The sequence below is a fragment of the Corapipo altera genome, unplaced genomic scaffold, assembly GCF_003945725.1.
Source record: "Corapipo altera isolate COAL_440 unplaced genomic scaffold, ASM394572v1 51, whole genome shotgun sequence".
NCBI classification, from domain to species: domain Eukaryota; kingdom Metazoa; phylum Chordata; class Aves; order Passeriformes; family Pipridae; genus Corapipo; species Corapipo altera.
This window is the reverse complement of record NW_020884892.1, coordinates 10,500,617-10,521,354: the sequence shown is the minus strand read 5'-3', so window position 1 is coordinate 10,521,354 and position 20,738 is coordinate 10,500,617. Positions and strand designations below refer to the sequence as shown.

Below are 20,738 nucleotides of genomic sequence, written 5' to 3'. Positions count from 1 at the left end.
TAACAGACTTAGGACTGTAGTTTCATCACTGACAAGAATGTATCTGAATATTTCTGTTTGGTAAGTTAGGTATATCAGTTGTCAGATCTCCCACATGGCAGTGGGGAGAGGAAAAACCACAGACAATGACTGCTGTTTGCCCATCTGCAAATTATGCCACTAAACAAAGACAGAACCTAGAAAGTACATATTTTTGAGTGTTTACCACAAAGCCTAAACACTACAGCTCCTCCCTCCTGCTTTCTCAGAACTGGGGCACAGTCAGATAAGGAGAAGTCTGTGAATTTACATGGTCAGGAGGTTTTCACAGACGGTGGAGTTTTCCACTAGCTGGTAGCCAACAAGGCTGCAGGGGAAACACATGGCTCCTGTTCAGTGCCGCCTCAGTGTGCCCGAAGCCAGCGCAGCTCCAATGGGGAGCAGGGCCCCAGTGCCATGGAGCACACACAGCCTGCAGTGCATGTGAGGCACACAAACCTCACCAACGTGATTCTGCTCCAGGCTCAGGAGCTGGCCTTGATGGTTCATCACAGTTAACAAACAGATCACTAATTTATCATTCTCCTGATCCATAAGAAACCTGTCTGTCAGGGTAGAGAGGACAAAAGACAACTTGGCAGAAAGAGAAAAGTGTAAAAAAGGATAACATGGAGGACCAAGGAATTAAAATATAGAGTGTACAGTGTTGCACATGTTGCAGAGAAGACAGCAACTACATGGTTTCTCCAATGATGAGGCATGACAGGAAGTTTAATAAGTGAAGAAAGGGGTTAGGATCTCTGGCAAGATCTCCCTTTTCTTTTTGGAATGCATTAATAGTCCAATATTTTTGTCTCCCTCATCCTCACACTTCAAAAAGTTCACATATTGCCTTAATCATAGCTGCTTTTCAAAGTGTCCCAACCAAGCATCCAATATTTCTTGTCTGTACTTTGTGCTGTCTCTTTCCACTTCTCTTCCTGAGCCGAGGGCTGAGCACACTGTGCAGGGATGCAGGGATGTTTTGGGTTTGCTCTTGGAGAAGACCAGGCTGAAAAAGTGCAGACACCCTGGAGCATGGATGGTGTCTGCAGCAGCACAGCACTCCCACTTACCAGTCTGCAATAGACACTTGTGAGCATCGTTTCCTATCCCACACCACGTCCAAGGCACTGGGAGTTCCTCTGTGACTGCAATAGGGGGTTGCTGGCCAGATTATTCAAACCTCTTATTTTGGACTATGAGCTCTTTGGCTTAGGCCACCAAATGTTGTGAGAAGATCAAGGACCTTAAAATGTGACTTACGGTTTCCACAGGTATGCATGATAAAGGACTGTGATGTCCTTGCAGACATCTGAGCTGGTGAAGATTTTTTCTGTCCTGATATCCTCAGACATAGACATACACTGGCACTGCAGTTAGCAGGCAAGTGATTATTCTGATGATATCTAGAATCATCAGAGCACTCTGACACAACAGTGTCAGAGAGAAGATGGACCACATCTACCAGAAAAAAATAATCCTGCTAGGAATTTACTTCCAGACATCAGATTTTAAGAAGACGATATACTGCTTGCAGGTTTCAGACACCAAAAATTGCTCTCAACTCTTTTACTCCTTTCCTAGGGAAAGTTAACTCAGGACTTTACTTAGGCAAGTTGAAATGTGAAATTAATATCTGTTCATAAGAACAGAGTCCCTCTTAGCTGTCTCAAAAAATTGAGAGTCCTGAATTAAAAAACAATCAAAAAACATCTCAAACCAAAACTACACTTGCAAACAAATGAAAAAACCCAGAACATAACTTCAAGACCAGGCATACATTAATTGGTTTCATTAAACTAAACCTTTCAGGAAGCCTTTCAGGAAGTTTTTTGTCTTTTAGTTTTTGCACTCTGAGCAGAAACTCCAGCTTGCTGGTTACCCATCTGCTTCAGCTTTATGGGGTTTGCTGCCCCTTGGAGTCATGCAGCCACATGGGCCAATGGATTTCAAAGCAGCACTAAAGACACATCTGTGAGTGCTGGAACTTGATTCAATGCACACCAAGGCTGTGGGGGCTGCAGGTTACGCCCCCTTGAGACCAGCCCCAGCACAGGCAGGGGAAGGGCAATGGGGAGAGCAGTGTGCCCCTGTCCTTTTAGCAATCCCTAACGATAACAGAGCGCATGCAGGGAAGGGGCAGATGATGTGTGAGGCACCTGATGGTCTCTGGGAGCACTTCTGTAAGGGCTAATTAGACTGCAAGCTATGGCACATGGTCTTCCAGCTTTGTGAGTCTGATCCTGGTGTGGGCTGTGATAATTATCACCACCTCATCAGTGGCTTACGAAGAGTTTGAGGATGCAGAGCAGTTCCCAACAGGCAGCACAGATGAAGACATGCTCTTCTGAGGGTGAGGGAGCATTGTGAGGACAGCTATGCCAGGGGCTCTGCAAATGTTCCCTGGCTGGTTTTCTTCACTGGCACAGAAAAACCTAAGGGACTGTCTTGCAGCAGCTGGAGACAGATCAGCCATGGGCAACCTGTACTGCAGACGGAAGCACTCATTTGCAGTTTTCAGGGGAAAGCAGGCACAGTGGGAAATGTGGAACTTTACAACTGTGCATTACAACTGTGCATTACAACTGTGCACAAAGATGGATGGTATTGCAGAAGCATTAGCATAAGACAAGTGCATTTGCCCCTACAAAGTGAATCTTTTTCAGTGGTAGAAGTGTGTCAGAAATTTATGCAAAAAATTGGAAAACAATTAGAAAAGAAACCTGCTTTTGAAATTGCAGCCTGGGCCCTACTTCTAAAGAGCCTTTCATCTTTCCTCTGCCTCTGAATTCAGAAAGGATTCTCTCCACATTTGAGATCATCTGTCTCCCCCTCTAATAGCAGTCTAATTATGATTATTTATTAATAATTTATAAGGATGATCAGGCCTTTCCTTTATCCTGCGTGTGAAGATAAGACCCAGCATTTACAAGCCCCCCTTTTTCCTTGAGCCAGACCAACAGCCCCATCACAAGGCATCAAAATGTTAAGGAATGGTCAAGGAGGAGCTCCATGGTAATATTTTTTCCAAAACGAATTCCAGAAGGGTTTCTTAAGAAATACATTCACTACCAATGACAAGGATAGTGATTCATAAGCCATAAAGCCTTGCTAAGTCAAGATCACACATGACAACTTTTCCATGTGTTGGGTAGCTCCCATTTTTCACTGTGTCAGTTTTCTAATGCGGATTCTGATAATGAAGAAAGTATTTCCTTAGGGGAGAAAACTCATCAAGATGCCAAGCTTTTTTCCCAGTGACCAACTACATGTCATGAAAACCAAGGTCTGACACCAGCTGAGGACAGAAGCAGCTGGACAGGTACAGAAATCTCACGGCTTAGCAAGGTCCCAGATAATTTTTACTCACCTCTAGTGTAGTCAATACAATCTTCTCAACTGAAGAAAAATAAGCCTCCCACAAGAACTGTGTCTGCTGTCTAAGTGCTAGGATTTTATCCTGATGGATAGACCTGATTGTAGAAGGAATCTGTAACACAAGATGCAATATAGTCAGAGGCTTCAGAAACAACACAATCTCATCAAATTAATATGCTGCTGACAAGTCCTCTCCTCTATTAGTGAGCTGAACAGCTTCAGCACTCCTGTCCAACAGAGATGTGTGTCGACAGTTAAAGCCTTGATGTAAAATGAATGAGACACAACCCTTTATAACCTCTGGCACTGAATATATGATTTTTCTTTTTAAATCTGCTTTCTTTTAGTTTTTGGTTGTTTTATGGTAAAAAGCTGCCCCCCTGTAGCGTTGTGGTGTGGCACAGTAAGGAGCTCCTCCATACACTCCTCATGCTTTTAATCTCACGAAGCTCTTTGTGGACTAGTATTTTAACAACCTAGTACCTGCAGGTCTTGAGAGTTCAACAATAATCCCCACATTCAAAGTATATTAAAGGGATCTGGAATTGCATTTACCACAGCATGGCAATGCTACGTGCCCTAAAGAAAACACAGCAGCATCTTAAGTAAGACTCCACTTTTTGGGAGCCTGTGGATCAAATTGCATTTTACTAATTACCGAAGGTGGAAAGAATAACGTCTTCTACAACACATGTTATTCACAAGGGAAAACAGTGCTTATTTTTCCCCCCTTTCCATTAAATCCACATATTAATTGTGGTATAAATTGCCTTACAAATAAACCCCAAATTGTCTTTCTGCAGTGCTTTTCCTTTAAAAAATGTAACTGCTCACTAGACGAGAAGGCAAGGGCTTTATGTCTACATCCTTCCCTATCCCCACGTCCTTCTTCCACACTGGAGTGAAACTAATGTACATACATGCCATGCTTTAACTTAGGACTTTAACCAAGGCCTCCAGTACCCCACTTGGACAACACAAACTGACATTACCAAGGGAATTTCACTGTAATTGGCTACTCACAGCAGCAAAAAGGCATAGAGGATATGTTGCTGATTTGTGTTCATTTTTTCTAGCAATGAAGAGTTGTGCTTTTACACCTACATTTTTTTTGATTTCTAAATGGAATCATAGATTTATTTAGGTTGGAAAAGACCTCTAAGATCATCGAGTCCAACCGTTAAAATAGACCATCTTTTTCTCAGACACTCATTTCTCATAAATTTTTTACCTGAGTCATTAGCTGTAAAAGCATATACCTGGGTTGTGTGTTAGTTCTTGTGTATCCCAGCTTATTCTGAAGTTTGCCTGCAACCCACCACATCCTATTCTTTCCCACACTTTGCTTATTCCTAAAATATTCTGAGATGTGGCAGTGATCACTATTTGCTTTCACATGTTCTCGAATCAAATGATTTCACATGAAACCTTTTTCCTGAAGAAAATTTGATATTTTAAGAATTTATATGTAAAAAATTTTCACAAGAATCAGCAAGTTCTTTACTGCAGAGTTTGTAACCAGGTATGGACACTTTGTTCATGGCTCCGTTGGGTGCAGTGTTAGATGAAACATCTTTGCTCGCTCAGCCCTTCAACTATTAGACCACCATCTTAGAGACACTGCTAATGCAATACAGAATTTGAGCTTATGAGAGACTTGGCACTGCAGCAAGGTGGAGCAGAAGAAAAAGGTCAGATTGTTGAAGATGCTACTTTACATTCCTTTGCTACAGGCCCTTTAAGTAAAATATAGGTCTTTAGGTAAAATATTCCCTGCAAAACTAGTATGGAAGACAGAAGTTGGAAACATGTTTTTCTAAGTGATCACATCACTATTTGTGATGTGTCCCAATAAGTAGAGGGATAACGAACATTACCTCTACTGGCTGCACAGATGTGTATTAACCATACCCAGGAACATTATCAGCAGCGAAGACAAGATTAACGTCACTTCAGAGAGGCACTACAGCATTTTTCAATAAACTTAAAATTTCATTGCAATATGTGCAACCTTGGGTCTGTGTGTGTACGTGTGTAAGCAACAAATAAAATCAATACTCATTCCCAACTATACTTTTTGAAAGGGAAGGCTGCTCAGACTGCGAAGGTTACTGCAAGAAGTTATGATTTTACACACCACACCATGTTTGTGAGTGCCAGCAAACACAGTGTCAAGGTTAAAAAAAGGCCTTGGTGTGGGCTCTGTTACAACAGCTGGAAAGAAAAATCAGAGCTCCCATTTTAACTGCATTTGCCTATTAGTTTTAATCTACTTGTCCAGAAAGACAGGTGGGCAAAATGATGTATTAATATTAATCTGGCATGATTACACTGGAATTATTAGAACATTAATAAAAGGTCATTTCAGCAATGAGTAGGGGGGAGGGAAAAACCACCCTGCACAAATAAATGCAGAAAGGCTGGATTAAGCTCTCCCAGCACTATGATGAGGAGAATATGCAAATAAAAACATCCGAGTTGCTCTCAAACAGGAAATGAAAAACTGTAACATAACAAAAACATTTCCCAGAGCAGACATTCAGGCCCTCTGCCAGCTCTTTAAAAACACTGTTAATAACGGTGCAGTAGCTGTTCAATATGGAAGCAGCTGTGAAGTGAACGAATGGCATGTTACCGGAAAGCACGAAGATCAGAAAATTATTATTATTTAAAGAGAGACATAATTTTGCTCAGAAAGACGTGCTGTCCACAAAAGCAAAAATCAAATGGTCCTTTTATATTTGTAGCTAGTATCACATTAAATAGAATAAGCAACACTTTGCAAGGCTTGCAAGACCAGTTCTTCACAAATATTTACTTCCTGAGACAAGTTAAGAGGCATGAAACGAGATTTTTAAAGATACTTTGTTTTGGGGGTGCCATGGCACCTGTACCTTTGAGGGCTTCTCTCTGTGGATGATACTAAACTCAATGATAAATAAAACTCTTAGTGGCTATTTAGTGGTTATTCAGTGGTTATTCCAGATCTTGTGGTACTCAGCTTCATGCTGGGCAACGGAGATTTATCAAATGCTACTTTGAGGAAAACAGTTTTTCAAGAACTTCTCCTAACATCAACTTCTCCACATACTTTACAGAATATATATATATATATACATATACATAAACATATATATATACTATAAAATCCATTAAGGTAGCTGAAAAAAAAAATAATCCTAGTGAATTTAAAACCAAAGTAGATGCTGAAGGGAGCAGGGAATGTGTAACTTCTCAGCCGACTTTTGTTCTATGATCTCAAGATTAACAATAAGTGACATGAACACTGCTTCAGAAAGCAATGTTCCACACATCAGAACAGGGACAGATGCAACTTCCCACCGAACTATTGCGTGATAATTCCTGCCTGAGAAAATATCTGCTTTTCTGAGGATTCCCAGTGCTGCGGGACACCTGAGGATAAACTATTTCTGAAGGACTGGAGCAGAACCTGCCCTCAAACATTCTATCTTTCATCACAGCACCTGGACCAGGACAGCTCTGCCTCAGATTGGCATCTGAGTGCTCCACACCAGAAGAGATTTCATGCTCTTTGCAAAAATAAAAGTTTAGGAGTGCATTTAAGAGTGTGGCCTGGTGTCTGCAATGACCTCCAGGTCAAAAAATGAATGATGTCATATTAAATGAGTTCACAGCCCGGTGTGACACAGACAATCCCTTCATGATAAAAGTTCCTTTATAGTCCTGACCTTTTGGATTCATCTTCCCTGTCCATTTAGATGGTGGCAGCAATAATCACCTGATCTGCTGAAGGCCGTGGTCTTTTCCTTACCTGTAATAACAATCTCTCATCGCCTATGATGGCAGCTTGGTTCCAATCAATCACTTCCGAGAACGGCAACTCCCATCCATTGCTGAGCATGACTGGGACACAGGCGGCCTGCAGGGACACAGAGGAGGATGGTTACCTGACGTTTTCACCAACACCATGATCCCTGTTTTCTGCACAAGCTCAGGACAGGCAACACGGCAAAGAACACCAGAAGCCAGAATCCACAGGAGGGCAGCCCAAGGGATTATGGTTTTCCATTTTGTGCTTACTCATATGCACTGAAGGTGGGCTTTGCATGGAGAGTGGAGTTTGCAATCTGGTGCTTACACTGCCAGACAAGGGCAGAACTGTTACATGCTGTAGATATAACACTGGAGAATTTAATAAAAAATCATGACCCCCCTTGCTGCTTTGTGAACCATTTTTATATCATGTTGCTATGCAACTCTACAGAAAATACAGGTCATATTTAATTCTAGAGCACCTTTCCCAGAAGGGAGGAGTGAATTCCCTATCCTTTATGATATCAACCCTCCAAACAGAGGCAACTGCACAAACATAACTCATCCGTCATCACCTGTCTACAAAAATAAGAACTGCTTTATGTCTTAAAACAAACAAAAGACATATACATTTAATATCTATTTCATACCAGCATGATCTGTCTAACCTATTTAATCTTCTAAGAGTTGTACAAATTCCTCTGTACAGAGAGTCTGTAAATATTTAGTAAACAGGTCAGTATTTCCATAAACAAACGATCACTACTAGGTTCTGGTCAGCTCAATCACAAGGTAAGATCCAAACCAAAAATCTCCCGAAGTGATGAAAGAAACTAGTACCAGAGGATTTGTAGCAAGCCTGTGCTCTGGTTCAGTTTCTTTTGGATCAAGCTAAGCTTAAGAGCTCTGAATTTGGTCCAGACCTCCCCTCATCTCCCAAAAGACTGCTGTACCTTCCTTGGTAACATGTATCACACACAGCATCTTAGACCGGTCAAGTCTGCATTACAGGAGTGCTTATCCTGTGTAAAGAATTGTGACCTTCTGTAAGGAAATTACATCAGTGTATGAAAAAAAAAACAACCAGAAAACACTTAGCAATATGTTTTCATGTTTAAAACATTCCACTAATGTGGATCAGGCCTTTCAACATGCCCTGGATCCAGACAGAAATTGGGAATCCATCATAATTGGTGAATACTGCTGGTAGCCTGCTAGGAAAATCCTTGGTGCGTGCATTTTATCATTAAGCTGGAGCCTTCAAGTTCTGTACAGTGAGGTATGGTCCCTGTTTTCTCCTCCAGAGATGATGTATCTAACAGAAGCTGCATGACTTGGGGACTAGATGAGAGAAGAGCTGAGCAGTGCCCTTCTGAAAGATCTGAAGTGACATGTCATCCCATATAAGCCAGTCTCACTTCTTCCTCCAGAGACTAGAGAGGGAATAGCTCTTTGCTGGCTATAAATCTCCTCCTGAGTAGAAAAAAGAGGTAAGTGACAGTCCTGAACTTGGATGCCAAACCTGCTTCAGTGCTGGCTTCAGTGGTTAAACCCAAGTGTCCAGAGCATCCATAGTACCCAAGAAACCTATCAAAGGCTGGAAGATATGATACAGGATCTACTGGAGACCTTCTGGAGAAGCAGCAGAAATCCAGAAGGTTTTCTGGGAGTTACCTTTCTGGGCTTCTAAAATGACATCATATACCTACACTTAGGTAGCTGAATCCTGCTCTGCATTGCAGTAAACAGTACCGTTAGAGAGTATGTCTGGGACATTTTGTGGTTAATGAAGAAAAGGGATGTGATGACAGCTTTACTGTCAATGCTGGGATACTTCCCAAATGGCAGAAGAACTCCCAGAGGCAGGACCCTGTAAGGTGTCTTCTTTAGTCAGATTTGCTGTCTCACTAAAACCAAGAAGTGCCTCAGCATCTCCTTCTCTCCACTTCAGCCCCCACGACAATCCAGATGCCAGTCCTAGATACAACCATGCTGTATCGCTGACTGAAGATCCAGGATCCCAGGCTGAGCTGAATCTTGCCAAAAAGAAAAGTCACACTACCTGCAGCTGGAGTAGGCCAATGTCAGGCTTGATCACTGTGCTGCCAGGCACACTGCCACAGTGACTCCAGAACCTTTTGTCATTTCCTTCTGCTGCTGGCCCACAGCAAAAAAGGGAGACCACTAACCAAAATGTTTTTAAAAGTTGAAGGGGATTCATGTGCGCTCCCTGAGATCAGCCTATATCCATCTTCGTGTAAAGCTTCCATCTGGAGCTTTACCCCCTCCAGGCCACCTTCTGCATGTTCAGTAAGTACCATCTCAAAACTGGCAACGCATAAGCAGGTCTGTTTTGGCATAAGTGAAAACAAAAAGCTATTTTTGCTGCCCTGGGGCTTACTTGTAAAGGCCAGTGTCTCCCACGGGAAGTCTCACAGCTTGATAAAATACTGCTCGAAACCGGTCCAATCTCTCAGTCTCACCACATCCAGGGAAACCCTCTTCCTGGAGGTAAAGCAATTCAACCTTCAGATGAGCTCAGTGCTCAGACCCTCCTGGGAAGAAGCTGCCAATTGCTCCAGAAGTATGAATAGAGGCTTTTGCAAAGTGGATTACTGTCCACCAGGGAAATGAAACACATTTCCCTCCTCCCCACCTCCTTGCTATTGCATACCGAATTGCAGCCAGTGTAGCTATTGCTTTAAACTCCAGCTCTTACCTGCAAGGCCTCCAGAAACCTGAAAGAGCCAAGCCTGCGGCCACGGGGAACCAGACAGAAAGTGGCATTGTGCAGCATTTCACGGTAATCATACCTAACAAGAACAGGGGAGAAAAGAGAAAATTCAATTAGTGGTGAGTCCTAGAGTAACTGGGCATGAAAATGTAAGCAGCTGCTGAAACAGACACATCTGGATAAAATCATCCCCAACCAAGACTGTTTACCACCAGGTTAACTAGCTCCATCCCTGCATGTGTGTCAGCCATCACCCTGGCTCCTTTTTGTTCATCCTCAGGAGCAACCACCATGGGAGAAAGCTGGGGAGACTGGTAATGAAATTGATAAGGAAATAATTTTGCCTTTGCAATAATGAGCCATTTCTATATAAACAGCCTTGCATGACTTCTAACAACAAATATTAAATGTTTTGATACCTAAAGCATTGTTGTGGCACTTCTGTGACCCTGATTTCTATTCAGATTTAGTCAAAGTCATGCAGAACTGTGTTCATGGCTGCACAAGAGGTTTGTACAAAGCAAAAAAATTTCAAACTATGCCAAAGAAATCTTCCCTTATCAAGCAGGCATTAAAAAGGCATGGGGTTTACAATGACTCACTTGGCGGTTATTGTTAAGAGTGGTGAGAGGGATAAACTGCCAAATTTTGGCAATTAACCACATAGTTGCAATGACTCCTTCTCCTCTGAATGAAAGTGCTCATAGACACTTTTGTTTTTTTTTTTTTTTTCAATTCCATCAATCACTGCAAAACCATTCACAAAAAACACACATCAAATCCTAACAGTTTCCAGGCTGTTATTAGCTAATTGTACTTCTGGCAAACCAACCCATGGAACTGTGAATGGCATCAACCTTGTCTGAGTCAAAAGGATACAGACTGAACACCCTCTGTTCTCCAGAAGGTCCTGGACCCTGCAGATAGATGTTATTTTGACAGCAACTGGCAGCACTGAAATTTTCTATCACTAATAATGTAATTTTACCATGGCCTGCAGGCAGAGCAGTTTTTTTCTGCGTGTGTCTGTGTATGTATATACATACATACATGATTATATTCTATATACAAAGAAGTTGGGATCTCCATTTGTATTCTCACACAGGCCAGACAGATGGGAGTAAGCCAATTTTCAATTATAAGCTCTGTCTTTAGGAAGAGACATCTTGCAAAGGCCCATTTGCTTAAACAAGCGTGTATAGCTAATTTGCACAAGAAAAGGTCACTGTGAATGGATTAAGATTATCTCCACTGAGAGTAAAATAAAAACCCTCATTGCATTAATTAAAACTACAAAACAGACTTCAAAGTCCCTTTTTATTTTTTAAATTCTATCTCAACTTTGGTTAAAATGCATATATACATATTCCATCTGAGTGGCAATTTCTTTTTCTCTGTGTGGGATAAAGATTGGCAGCCATGTCCCAGCTCACCAGTCAGCACTGACACAGCACACAGGTAAAAAATCTTAGGAAACTGGAATACCAAAAAAAAAAAAAAAAAAATAGGTGCCATTTTTAAGCATTCCTTTTTTACATATCGAGACGTCTGAAGCTCATTGCTTTTGCTGTATATTGTATGACAGAAAATGTTAATAAATATCAAAAATAGAATACCCTGTAAGGCTAGAATACACCAGTCAGAAGTTCCCCATCATTAGCTTGCTAAAAATGTAAAATCCTATTAATATCCCAGAATGCAATATTATCCACAAAACATTGATGGCAAAACCAGAACACAAAGAAATGCAGAGAGCAAGACCACTGCAAGTGAGTCCTCCATATCCCAGGGACATCCTATATTGGGCACCTTTTCTTTCATATCTAACTTGCTGATATTAGGATAGTTATACAAAAGGAAAAAAAACGAAAAGGATTTTGTTGACCGTTTTCCACCTGGAAACCAGTTAGCATCTTGCTCCCATTTGTGCCTTTTAAAACTTAAGATGTGATTTATTGCTGAGCTGTGTAATAGCACAGTTCATGGTTATCAAGCAATTTATCTACATCATATGAACACAGAAAGCCTCATCCTAATCTTGATATATCGGCACAAAATTTCCCAAAAATTTACTCACTTCGGGGAGAACCCACAAATACAAAAGGAGCACATCCAGACTAAAGCGATATCCATCAAGAACTGCTGCAGTGAATGAACCACACCAGAGATTTTTCTATTGAACAAATTTCCCTGCAATTTCAACCAAAATGCCTTAAGGTGACTCAACAGGATTTTGAGCACAGTGATAAGGGATCAATTTTCAGTTTAATCCCCTCAAAGATGACTCCAAGATCAAGCATCTATTTGAAATCCATGAACACAAGGAGCTACTTTTACTCCTACTAGTTCATGGGTAGTGTGCAAAGCAACGAGGGCACCCTGCCTTAGGTGGAAGACAGAAGATTGACCAGTATGTTTACATATTAATTTGGAAACACCTTTTACACAACACATGCAGCCAGCCACAAATACAAAACCATCTCTGTCAAGTTGCAAGCACTTGACAGAGTGTATGTAATTTGAAGCGTTGCTTCTGGAGGAAATAATTTACATGTACCAAACAGCATCTCAGAGTAGAGGTTGCAGCAGAGAGAGTTTCATATTTTTCTCAGACTGCCAGGCAGCATTTGGAGGAGACCTTGGCCACAAAAATGTCACCAGGTAAATGAAACTCCAGCCCACAGGCCATGGCAGGGACAGAAGGTGTCAAGGCAACTTTCAGTTTCAGACTTCTTCTCATTTGGCTCAGTAGGAATCACACACACAACAGGAGGTTTGAGTTTTGCCAGGCTTTTGTCAGGAAGGTAAAATTGTTTATGTATGATTGGCAATTTTTTCCACATAGAAAGCAAACAGCGTATACCTAGAAGCATCTCTGCACTTCCCTTACTCTGACTTCAAATACTTTCAATGAAGTCAGTGAGATAATCTCTATGATTAAAGGTAGATATCGGAGTTAAATCTTTGCCGGAATTGAAATTTCTCCTTCACTTGACCAGGAGAGAAATCAGAGCTGGCACAGACTTCCAGGAACACCCTCTCATCAAGAGTGCTGAGGTTGTACATTAAGGACTGACCTGGCATCTACTGCAAATACCAGTATCACATCAGCAACAAGCTTGATTTCCCCACCATCTCCACTGACTAACCTCAACAAGACCTCAGGGAGGCAATGAAGTATTATAACACCACTCGCAACTGGTGAAGGGGCCTTAAGCTATAGAGAAAATAGTCAAGTGTTTAGAGGAGGTTGTTGCAGAGCCTCCTCTTATTCTTCTCCCCTGGCAATGGGGGTTAGATCTGTTTTCAGAACTACTTATTTCCATTAGTTGGTAACATCTGAAGATGGGAGGGACATTTGTTACAGTCTTCCAGCTTGCATTGCTGTGGTGTGGGGACAGCTCTGCATTACCTGCCTATCCAGACACTCTGGTTTTACTCAGTTATGGAGCTTTTTCAGGGTGAGGAATCAGAAAAAAGGCCAGCACCACAGAGCACTGCACAGGCAGCCAGCCAGACACTTCTTCCTTTCTTGTGCTGCTTCAGTATTGCAGTACTTTGGGCACTTTCCTTTCCTTTTGGCAGCTAATCTTCCCAAGCATTTAGTGTAGAAAAGCTTTGAGAGGAGCTTTTGAGAGGAGTTCTCTGCTTTGCTCAGAGGGTATTTATTTCCAGAAAGCTCCAGGTTTCCACATTAGAAAACTGTGGGGAGTGGGGGCACATGCTTATTGCTCATATATTCCTGATTCCTTCATTCTGCACACTTGCACAGAGGTAACATTTTACTGCCAATTTTAGGGTTGGTTTGGCCTGGGTCTCAGCTGCAGATTTCAAACATGTTAAAATCCAAAATGCATACGCCTTCAAAATGACAGTTGGGTCTTCAAAACTAAAATAGCTACAGATTTAACCCAAAGCTGGCATCTCTCTACAAGTATCAGCATCATGCTTTATTAACTTTCAGGCTTCCTTTTGTAATGATTAAGTGTACCTTGTTCACAGCTAATACCTTTATAGGCAGCATAAAAGAATAGCTCTATTTGTAATCAATTCTAATTTATTCACCACTTAATTGAATTATCCCCTCCCTCTTACCACCCATAGTTGAGAAAACATGTTCGGCCCCATCTATCAGACAGGTGTAAACACTGCAATGCCGTGTGGGAAATTATTTGAAGGAGAAACTCTGCTCAGCCAAATGCTCTTACCACTTTAACTTCTTGATCCAACACATAGCTTCTGTCTTTCCCCATCCCCCCTCTTTTTTTTTTTTCCCTTTCTGATGTGCCGACCTTGTCAATCAGCACATGGATTAGAGGGCTGCTTGGGATTCCTGGTTCTCCATTATCCCAAGCAGCCTGGGCAGGCTGCAGAGGCTCTGCAGTGACTAATCAGCCATGCCATACATTCCTTCTTACAGCTTAAGCATTTCCCCATGTCTCTACACTTTAGAGATTATAAACTAGCCTGGGAAACATTTTCATTACCAATTTTAATACAAACTACTTTTTTTGAAAGCCAGATCATCATCACTGTTGATTGAAAAGATGTCTAAAGAGATGTTGGCTGTTTAGACCAGCAGATATGTCCAGATGCAATGATTATGATACTTTACCCAGCTCTATGCCACTTGTCACGTAGAGTCCATCTATTCTTATCTAATCCTCTGAACACAGATATGGGATACCATCACCATTCCCTTTTCACAGATAGAAAACTTGAGATACAGATGACTGGTGGCTTTTCCAGCAGCTAAGCAGACCTTGGGAATCCTAAGCATCCTAACCTGTCTCCTTCCTCTCTGGTGATGCAGCATTCACTGAAAACTAGGTGCATATTATGGTTATCAAAATTCAGATGGAAATACAGGAGCAGAACCCAAGCCAAATACAACAGGTTTAACCCAAATCAAATGCAATGGGTTTAACTCAGCAGTATGTATTTTGACACACATAATGCCACACATAATCCATCTTTTGGAAGATGCTGGACCTCCTCTTTGGCAGGGATTATCAGCACATACCGCTGTAGATGTCAGATGTGATGAGAGCTGTTTTTTAATTTCCTGAGCCAAAAAATTGCAATGGCACTTAACCAACTATGTCTAGGGCTTCCTCCCTTAATCTGTAACACACACTGCATCTTCCAGAAGTCTCTGCATCAGTTCAAGTGCTACAACAAAGACAGATATTAAACACCTATAACCTGAGGGTAAACGGTGGAGTGTTTCCCAGTTTTCCAGTATATTCGGTTTCAGCCATTAACCAACTGGCCATTTTTCCATGTGTGAATGCTTAATGCAGATGGCTCTGAACTACTGGCTGGAGAGCCTGAGAAGAAACCCACTCAGTCACATGGAGTGTCTCGTTGCTTGGTTTCCATTAAGGTATGTTGGGTTTTAAATAAACTGTCAAGTAAAACTTGGCACTGAAAACAACAAGTGAGTAACTGCCTTTGTAGAAGAGCTGACAGCTCAGCTGTGTGTCAGATAGATAGCTGCCCAAGACTGAGCTCGGAAGGCTAACGCATCCTACTTGGAAGGGTGCCGTCACTGGAACTGCTTGCTTTTGGATTTACGGCTGCACAAGGCTTTGGGGTGATCTTAATGCCGGTTAACTGGCTACTGGCTGCCAGTTCATCTCCCGCTCTGCAAGCACTGGTTCTGGAATTAGAAAGTTTGGAGGTGCAAAAACATAACTGGAAAACTTTTTTTTCCCTGTTTAAAGGGCTAATTGATTTCACAGGTGTTTAATTATCATTTGCTGTGAGATAATACCTTGTAGTGCCATAAAAAATGGATTTAATTTTCGAGTGCTTGCAAAACCATTGCCAAAGCCAAGTTAGAGCGAAAGCTAGATAATTATTCTATAAATCAAACACACTGCCTCCTTTCTTTGAAATTTTTAATACTTGGCTATAATGATATCTGACGACCTTGAAACTAACATAAAAAGGATTTTCTTGCCAAGTGCTGAAAGGCAGCCATTGGAGTATTTCTTTCAGCCTAGCTCATTACCACAGCCGCTACCACCACGCTGCCCTGCCTGCAGGACTCCAAGGGATGCTACAGTCTAAGTGCAGCGGCAGAGTGTGCAAACAGTGACTTCGGAACACAGGTAACAGCCGAGTACGGCCATGAGCCCAACTTGAAAATTCTGCACAATTCTACTACGAAATTAAATGCAATGGAAATTAAACTCTGCAAACACGCAGCAATTAACAGCAAAGTGCGACTGTTTTCTTCCTTCCATGCCAGCATCTTCCTTTAGTTCAGAAGGTTGGATTAATAAAGAAAAACAAGGAAGTAGACTTTTCATCTTAGTGGACTACTAAAGGAACTTTATTTTAAAGTTAAGATGGACAGTAAATGTTAAAACTGAAGTAATCTTTAAAGTCTTCAGTGGCATCACCATTGGATTCAGTTCACTTCAATATTATGAACAGAAATATTTGGATACACAAGCCATTAAAGTCAATGTGCATTCTAACAAATAAAAATGCTCTAAAGATTTTTGTCTAAATATTTACACATAACGTCCTGTAAATCTATATGGTGCATGCAAAGCATGCACAACATTTGGCTTGCCAAATACTATCCAACTGGCTCTCAGTGTGGGGGCTACACCACCTAGAACAAGTAGTCTGACACAGTAGCAAATGTGGTTTCACCAGCATAATTTGATATTTAAAGATAACTGCTTATTTACCAAGTGTGGTAGAGAGGGTTTGTAAGTGGCATGTCAGAGGCAAACCTTGCTGAGGTGCCTCTCTAGGCAGCGTTACGCCCCAGTTACCAGCAACCTGCTAATGGCACCATGCAGCGCTTCTTTTAAAACCAAACACTGGCTCCTAGGCTTTGAAGTCCTCTAAGAGTGCCTGTTTCACCGCAGCACCTCGCTGTGCTGGCAGCAAGAAAACTCACATCATGCCTGCACAAGAGAAGTCCGTAGAAAAGCATATGCACTGCTCGTTTGAACCTTGTGAGGAATGTAAATGCAGCACCACATATGGTGAATTCAATACCCTCCAGGTCGGCGGGAAAGCAGTGAAGATGATGATGCTCGCATGCACAAATGCATGCACAGGAACACACCCACACAGCCACATGGTAAGATTTTACCTGGACCCACTTCCCCTGACACACCCTCTGAAGTGATAAAAACATGTATGAATCCTCTTTGTCTGAAATGTGCCCATCTGGCACTTATTGACCATTAAGCTGCTGGACCCTTACAAGGTAAAGATAAGGCCAACCTGTTAAGATGATCCAGTGACTCAGGCAGACTCTTTCTAACAGGATTCTTCTAAAAATAAATTATACCAGCACTTTGCATCATTATGGTGCCTCTACCTTGCCATTTTCTGGAGATCACAAGCTCATTTTTGAATATTTTAATATAAAGAACCTCAGCCTGCTGGCAGGAGAACAAAGCAGCACCTCCATTTCACTGATGAGGAAACTGCCATGCAACCTGAACTTGGACTTTATCTACTCAGCTTTGTTCCTCAGTATTCTGCATAGAAAAATGCAGGAGTAAGTCAAAAGTAGTATCTAACTCTCGACAGTCCACTTTGGTATTTCAACAGGGAACTAATATTCTGGACTGCATCAAAAGAAGTGTGACCAGCAGGTTAAGGGAGGTGATTCTCCCCCTCTACTCTGCTTTGGTGAGACTGCATCTGGAGTACTGTGTCCAGCTCTGTGGTCCCCAACACAAGGAAGACATGGACCCGTTGTAGCAGGTCCAGAGAAGGCCACGGAGACGATCAGCTGGAACACCTCTCCTATGAAGACAGGCTGAGAGAGTTGGGATTCAGCCTGAAGAGTAGATGGCTCTGGGGAGTCCTTACTGTGGCCTTTCAATATATAAAGGGGGCTTATATGAAAGATGGAAAGAAACTTTTTACCACATCCTGTAGTGACAGGACAAGAGTAATACTTTTAGATTTAAAGTGAATAGATTTTCATTGTACCAAGGAAGATTGTTTTCTACTGTGAGGGTGGTGAGGCACTAGAACAGGTTGTCCAGAGACTCTGTGGATGCCCCAATTCTGGAAGTGTTCAAGGTCAAGCTGGACGGGGCTCTGAGCAACCTGATCTAGTGGAAGATGTCCCTGCCCATCGCAGGGGGGCTGGACTAGATGATCGTTAAAGATCCCCTCCAACCCAAATCATTCTGTAATTCTATGATTTGGGGCTATTATACTCTGTCCTTCACAGAGTGACTTTGTTTGGACTTTAGCCGCCTTCTAGCAGTGAAGCAGTGTCAAACACTAGTCCTAAATAGCCCCATCTGATCCCATTAACCAAACTCACATGCTGTGACAGTCCAGCAGTGAACAACTTTGGGGTAATTTCCCACTGCAAAGACAATTTTCTTATTGATTCATTCTCTAACTTAGAAAAATAAAAAAACAACCCACTACTAGAATTTCAGTTATTAAAGCATCAGTTTGGATTAAAGACCCAAACAAAGAAAAATCTATACTGCATTTTCTGAACAAAGAAACAAATTTTAGTTCATCTGCCACCCACTCTAATTTTGAGATTACAGGACATACCTGAAAGCCTCAGTATGCAGAGAAATAAAAGACTTATTGTGAGATCTCTCACCTGTCAACACACCTGTTGCCTCTGAAGCTGATGATTCCCTCCTGCCTGTCAAAAAAAATAAAAGGCCTCCAAATCTTTCTTAATTATTTTTAAATAGCTCTTTACTGAAAACTCGAGGTTAAAAAATGCTGAAGAGGATCAGTTCCAGAGTATCATGCTTCAGTATCTACGGTTACTGAATGTTTTAACTAACACAGAAAGAGAAAAGGTTGATTACAAGCCCTGGATGGTAAAATATGAATAAAATCAGTGCTCTGCACCCATTTTTGCCACAGTCCAATAACTGGATCCTGCAGACTCCAGAGGACTCCAGCGTAAACAACACCATCCTCTCCATTAAGCTGCCTGTAGGACTGGGGCTTCAGCAGAATAGTAGAGAAAGTACAACCCCCAGAAGATCAAATTAGAAGGGGTTATTGTTTCTATTCTTGCTTTGAATGTCTGGCTGAGCTCTTTACCAAACGATTTAGAATAGTCCTTACGAAGCTTATCATTTTCTATTCAGCTCCACAGATTTTCCCATTACGGCTATCGAGCTCCTAAGTGGCTTGTTGGCATCTTTAAAAGTTATAGTCCTCCAGACGCAACATCTAAAAATGGAAAGCAAAGATGATGTGCAGTACTGGCTCTAATTATGCAGGAGTTCATTTCTATGAATGACTGGATTTGTTTCCAAGAAAACAAAGAGGGACTTTGCACAGGAACTGCTGGCAGAGCCCCATGTTGTCTAGGCACACTGACCCAAAATGTGACCACGCTTGGAGGAAAAATTAGTTCAGCAAATCCATGGAACAACTTTGAGTGAAATAGAGAAGTGATTTATTTATTCATACGAAGTCAGCTGCAGCTAGTGCCCAGGAGTGGTAACACCACAACACATCTAGACACTTCAATATTCTGGCAAGATTGTCAGTTCTTATATTTGCCTTCATCTCAGGATCTCCAAGTATATTCTCTCTCCTTTCTATAAATGAGACAAAGCTACCTCAAAAATAGGATTAGAATACAAAGTGGGGAGGGGGAAACAACCCTTGTTCTGTGTATTTTGATTTTATTGCACTGAAGTTCAGGGTGAAATCCCAGCACTGTTTACAGTCCAGGGTGGTTTCCACTGGCTGACAGCAGGTGCTGATCTTCAAGACTTAATGAGGACTAATTTCTGCAATAAAGCAGAGCAGAAGTGTGAACTGTGGAAAGGGAGGAAACTCCACATTTTTTCCCCCTATTGCAGCCAACAGCGAGTATTAAAATAATTTTCATTTTCTAAGAGAGAGAAAAGAGGATATAGAAGGAAAAACGCACTGAAAAATGGTTTTTGGTGATGCCTCCTATTTCCATTCTCAGCTTTGTTAACATAAAGCTACATCAGTCCACACCATGTGCAGTTTGAGAACCAGAACTGTGCTTCACTGAGTGGCCAGGTAAAATGAAATCTGTCACATCACAGATCTGCTCCTTCTCTGTGCTTGCTCACTTCTGCTGACAACAGTAAAATCCAAGTTTTCTTTTATTTGTTCTTTTCAGCAAAAAAGGCATCTATAACAAGTGCATGGGTCCTCTTCACCTCTGCATCACCAAGTCCCCTTTGGAGGCAGACTCTCCTCCTGAGCCAGAGGAAGTCACATGCCATTAAGTGTAAATTTAGAATTGCAGATGGCTTTTGTTAGGCGTTTTTTACCCTTCATAGGGTTGTTCAGGCAATTCCAGTGGTCTTCAGCTAACGTTGCACCAGATCAGAGTGCCTATATTACATTCTGTAACGCTGGAGAGTTTTGACAGGACAAGGGGTAATGGTTTCAAACTGAAAGAGGGTAAGTTTAGATTGTATATAATGAAGAAATTTTTTACATTGAGGGTGCTGAGACATTGGAACAGGTTGCCCAGAGAAGCTAGGAATGCCCTGTCATTGGAAGTGTTCAAGGTCATATTGGTTGGAGTTTTGAGCAGCCTGATCTACTGAAAGATATCCCTGTCCACAGCAGGGAATTGGACTAGATGATCTTCTAAGGTCCAACCTAAATCTTCCAATGGTTCTATGATTCCCCACTGTGGCACTGCGGGACTTTTAGGTCCCAGCCTGAGCATGCAAAATCACTGCCCAAAAAACCCAGAAGCATGTTTGCATCAACGCGTACTTACATGCACACACTTCTACACTATTTACAAATGACTCTCATCTGGAAACCACTGATGCAT

General features: G+C 41.8%; 1 protein-coding gene across 1 annotated transcript in view; it reads right to left on the bottom strand.

Moving 5' to 3' along the window:
- Positions 1-20,738, bottom strand: part of EXT1 (exostosin glycosyltransferase 1) — a 176,226-nt gene that overhangs the window by 18,514 nt on the left and 136,974 nt on the right. Inside the window, exons 2-4 of the mRNA XM_027645552.1 lie at positions 9,914-10,007; positions 7,193-7,300; positions 3,392-3,511 (exon numbers count right to left, since the gene is read on the bottom strand). Of these exons, the coding sequence (XP_027501353.1) occupies positions 3,392-3,511; positions 7,193-7,300; positions 9,914-10,007 (322 nt within the window). The remainder of the gene's footprint in view (positions 1-3,391; positions 3,512-7,192; positions 7,301-9,913; positions 10,008-20,738) is intronic.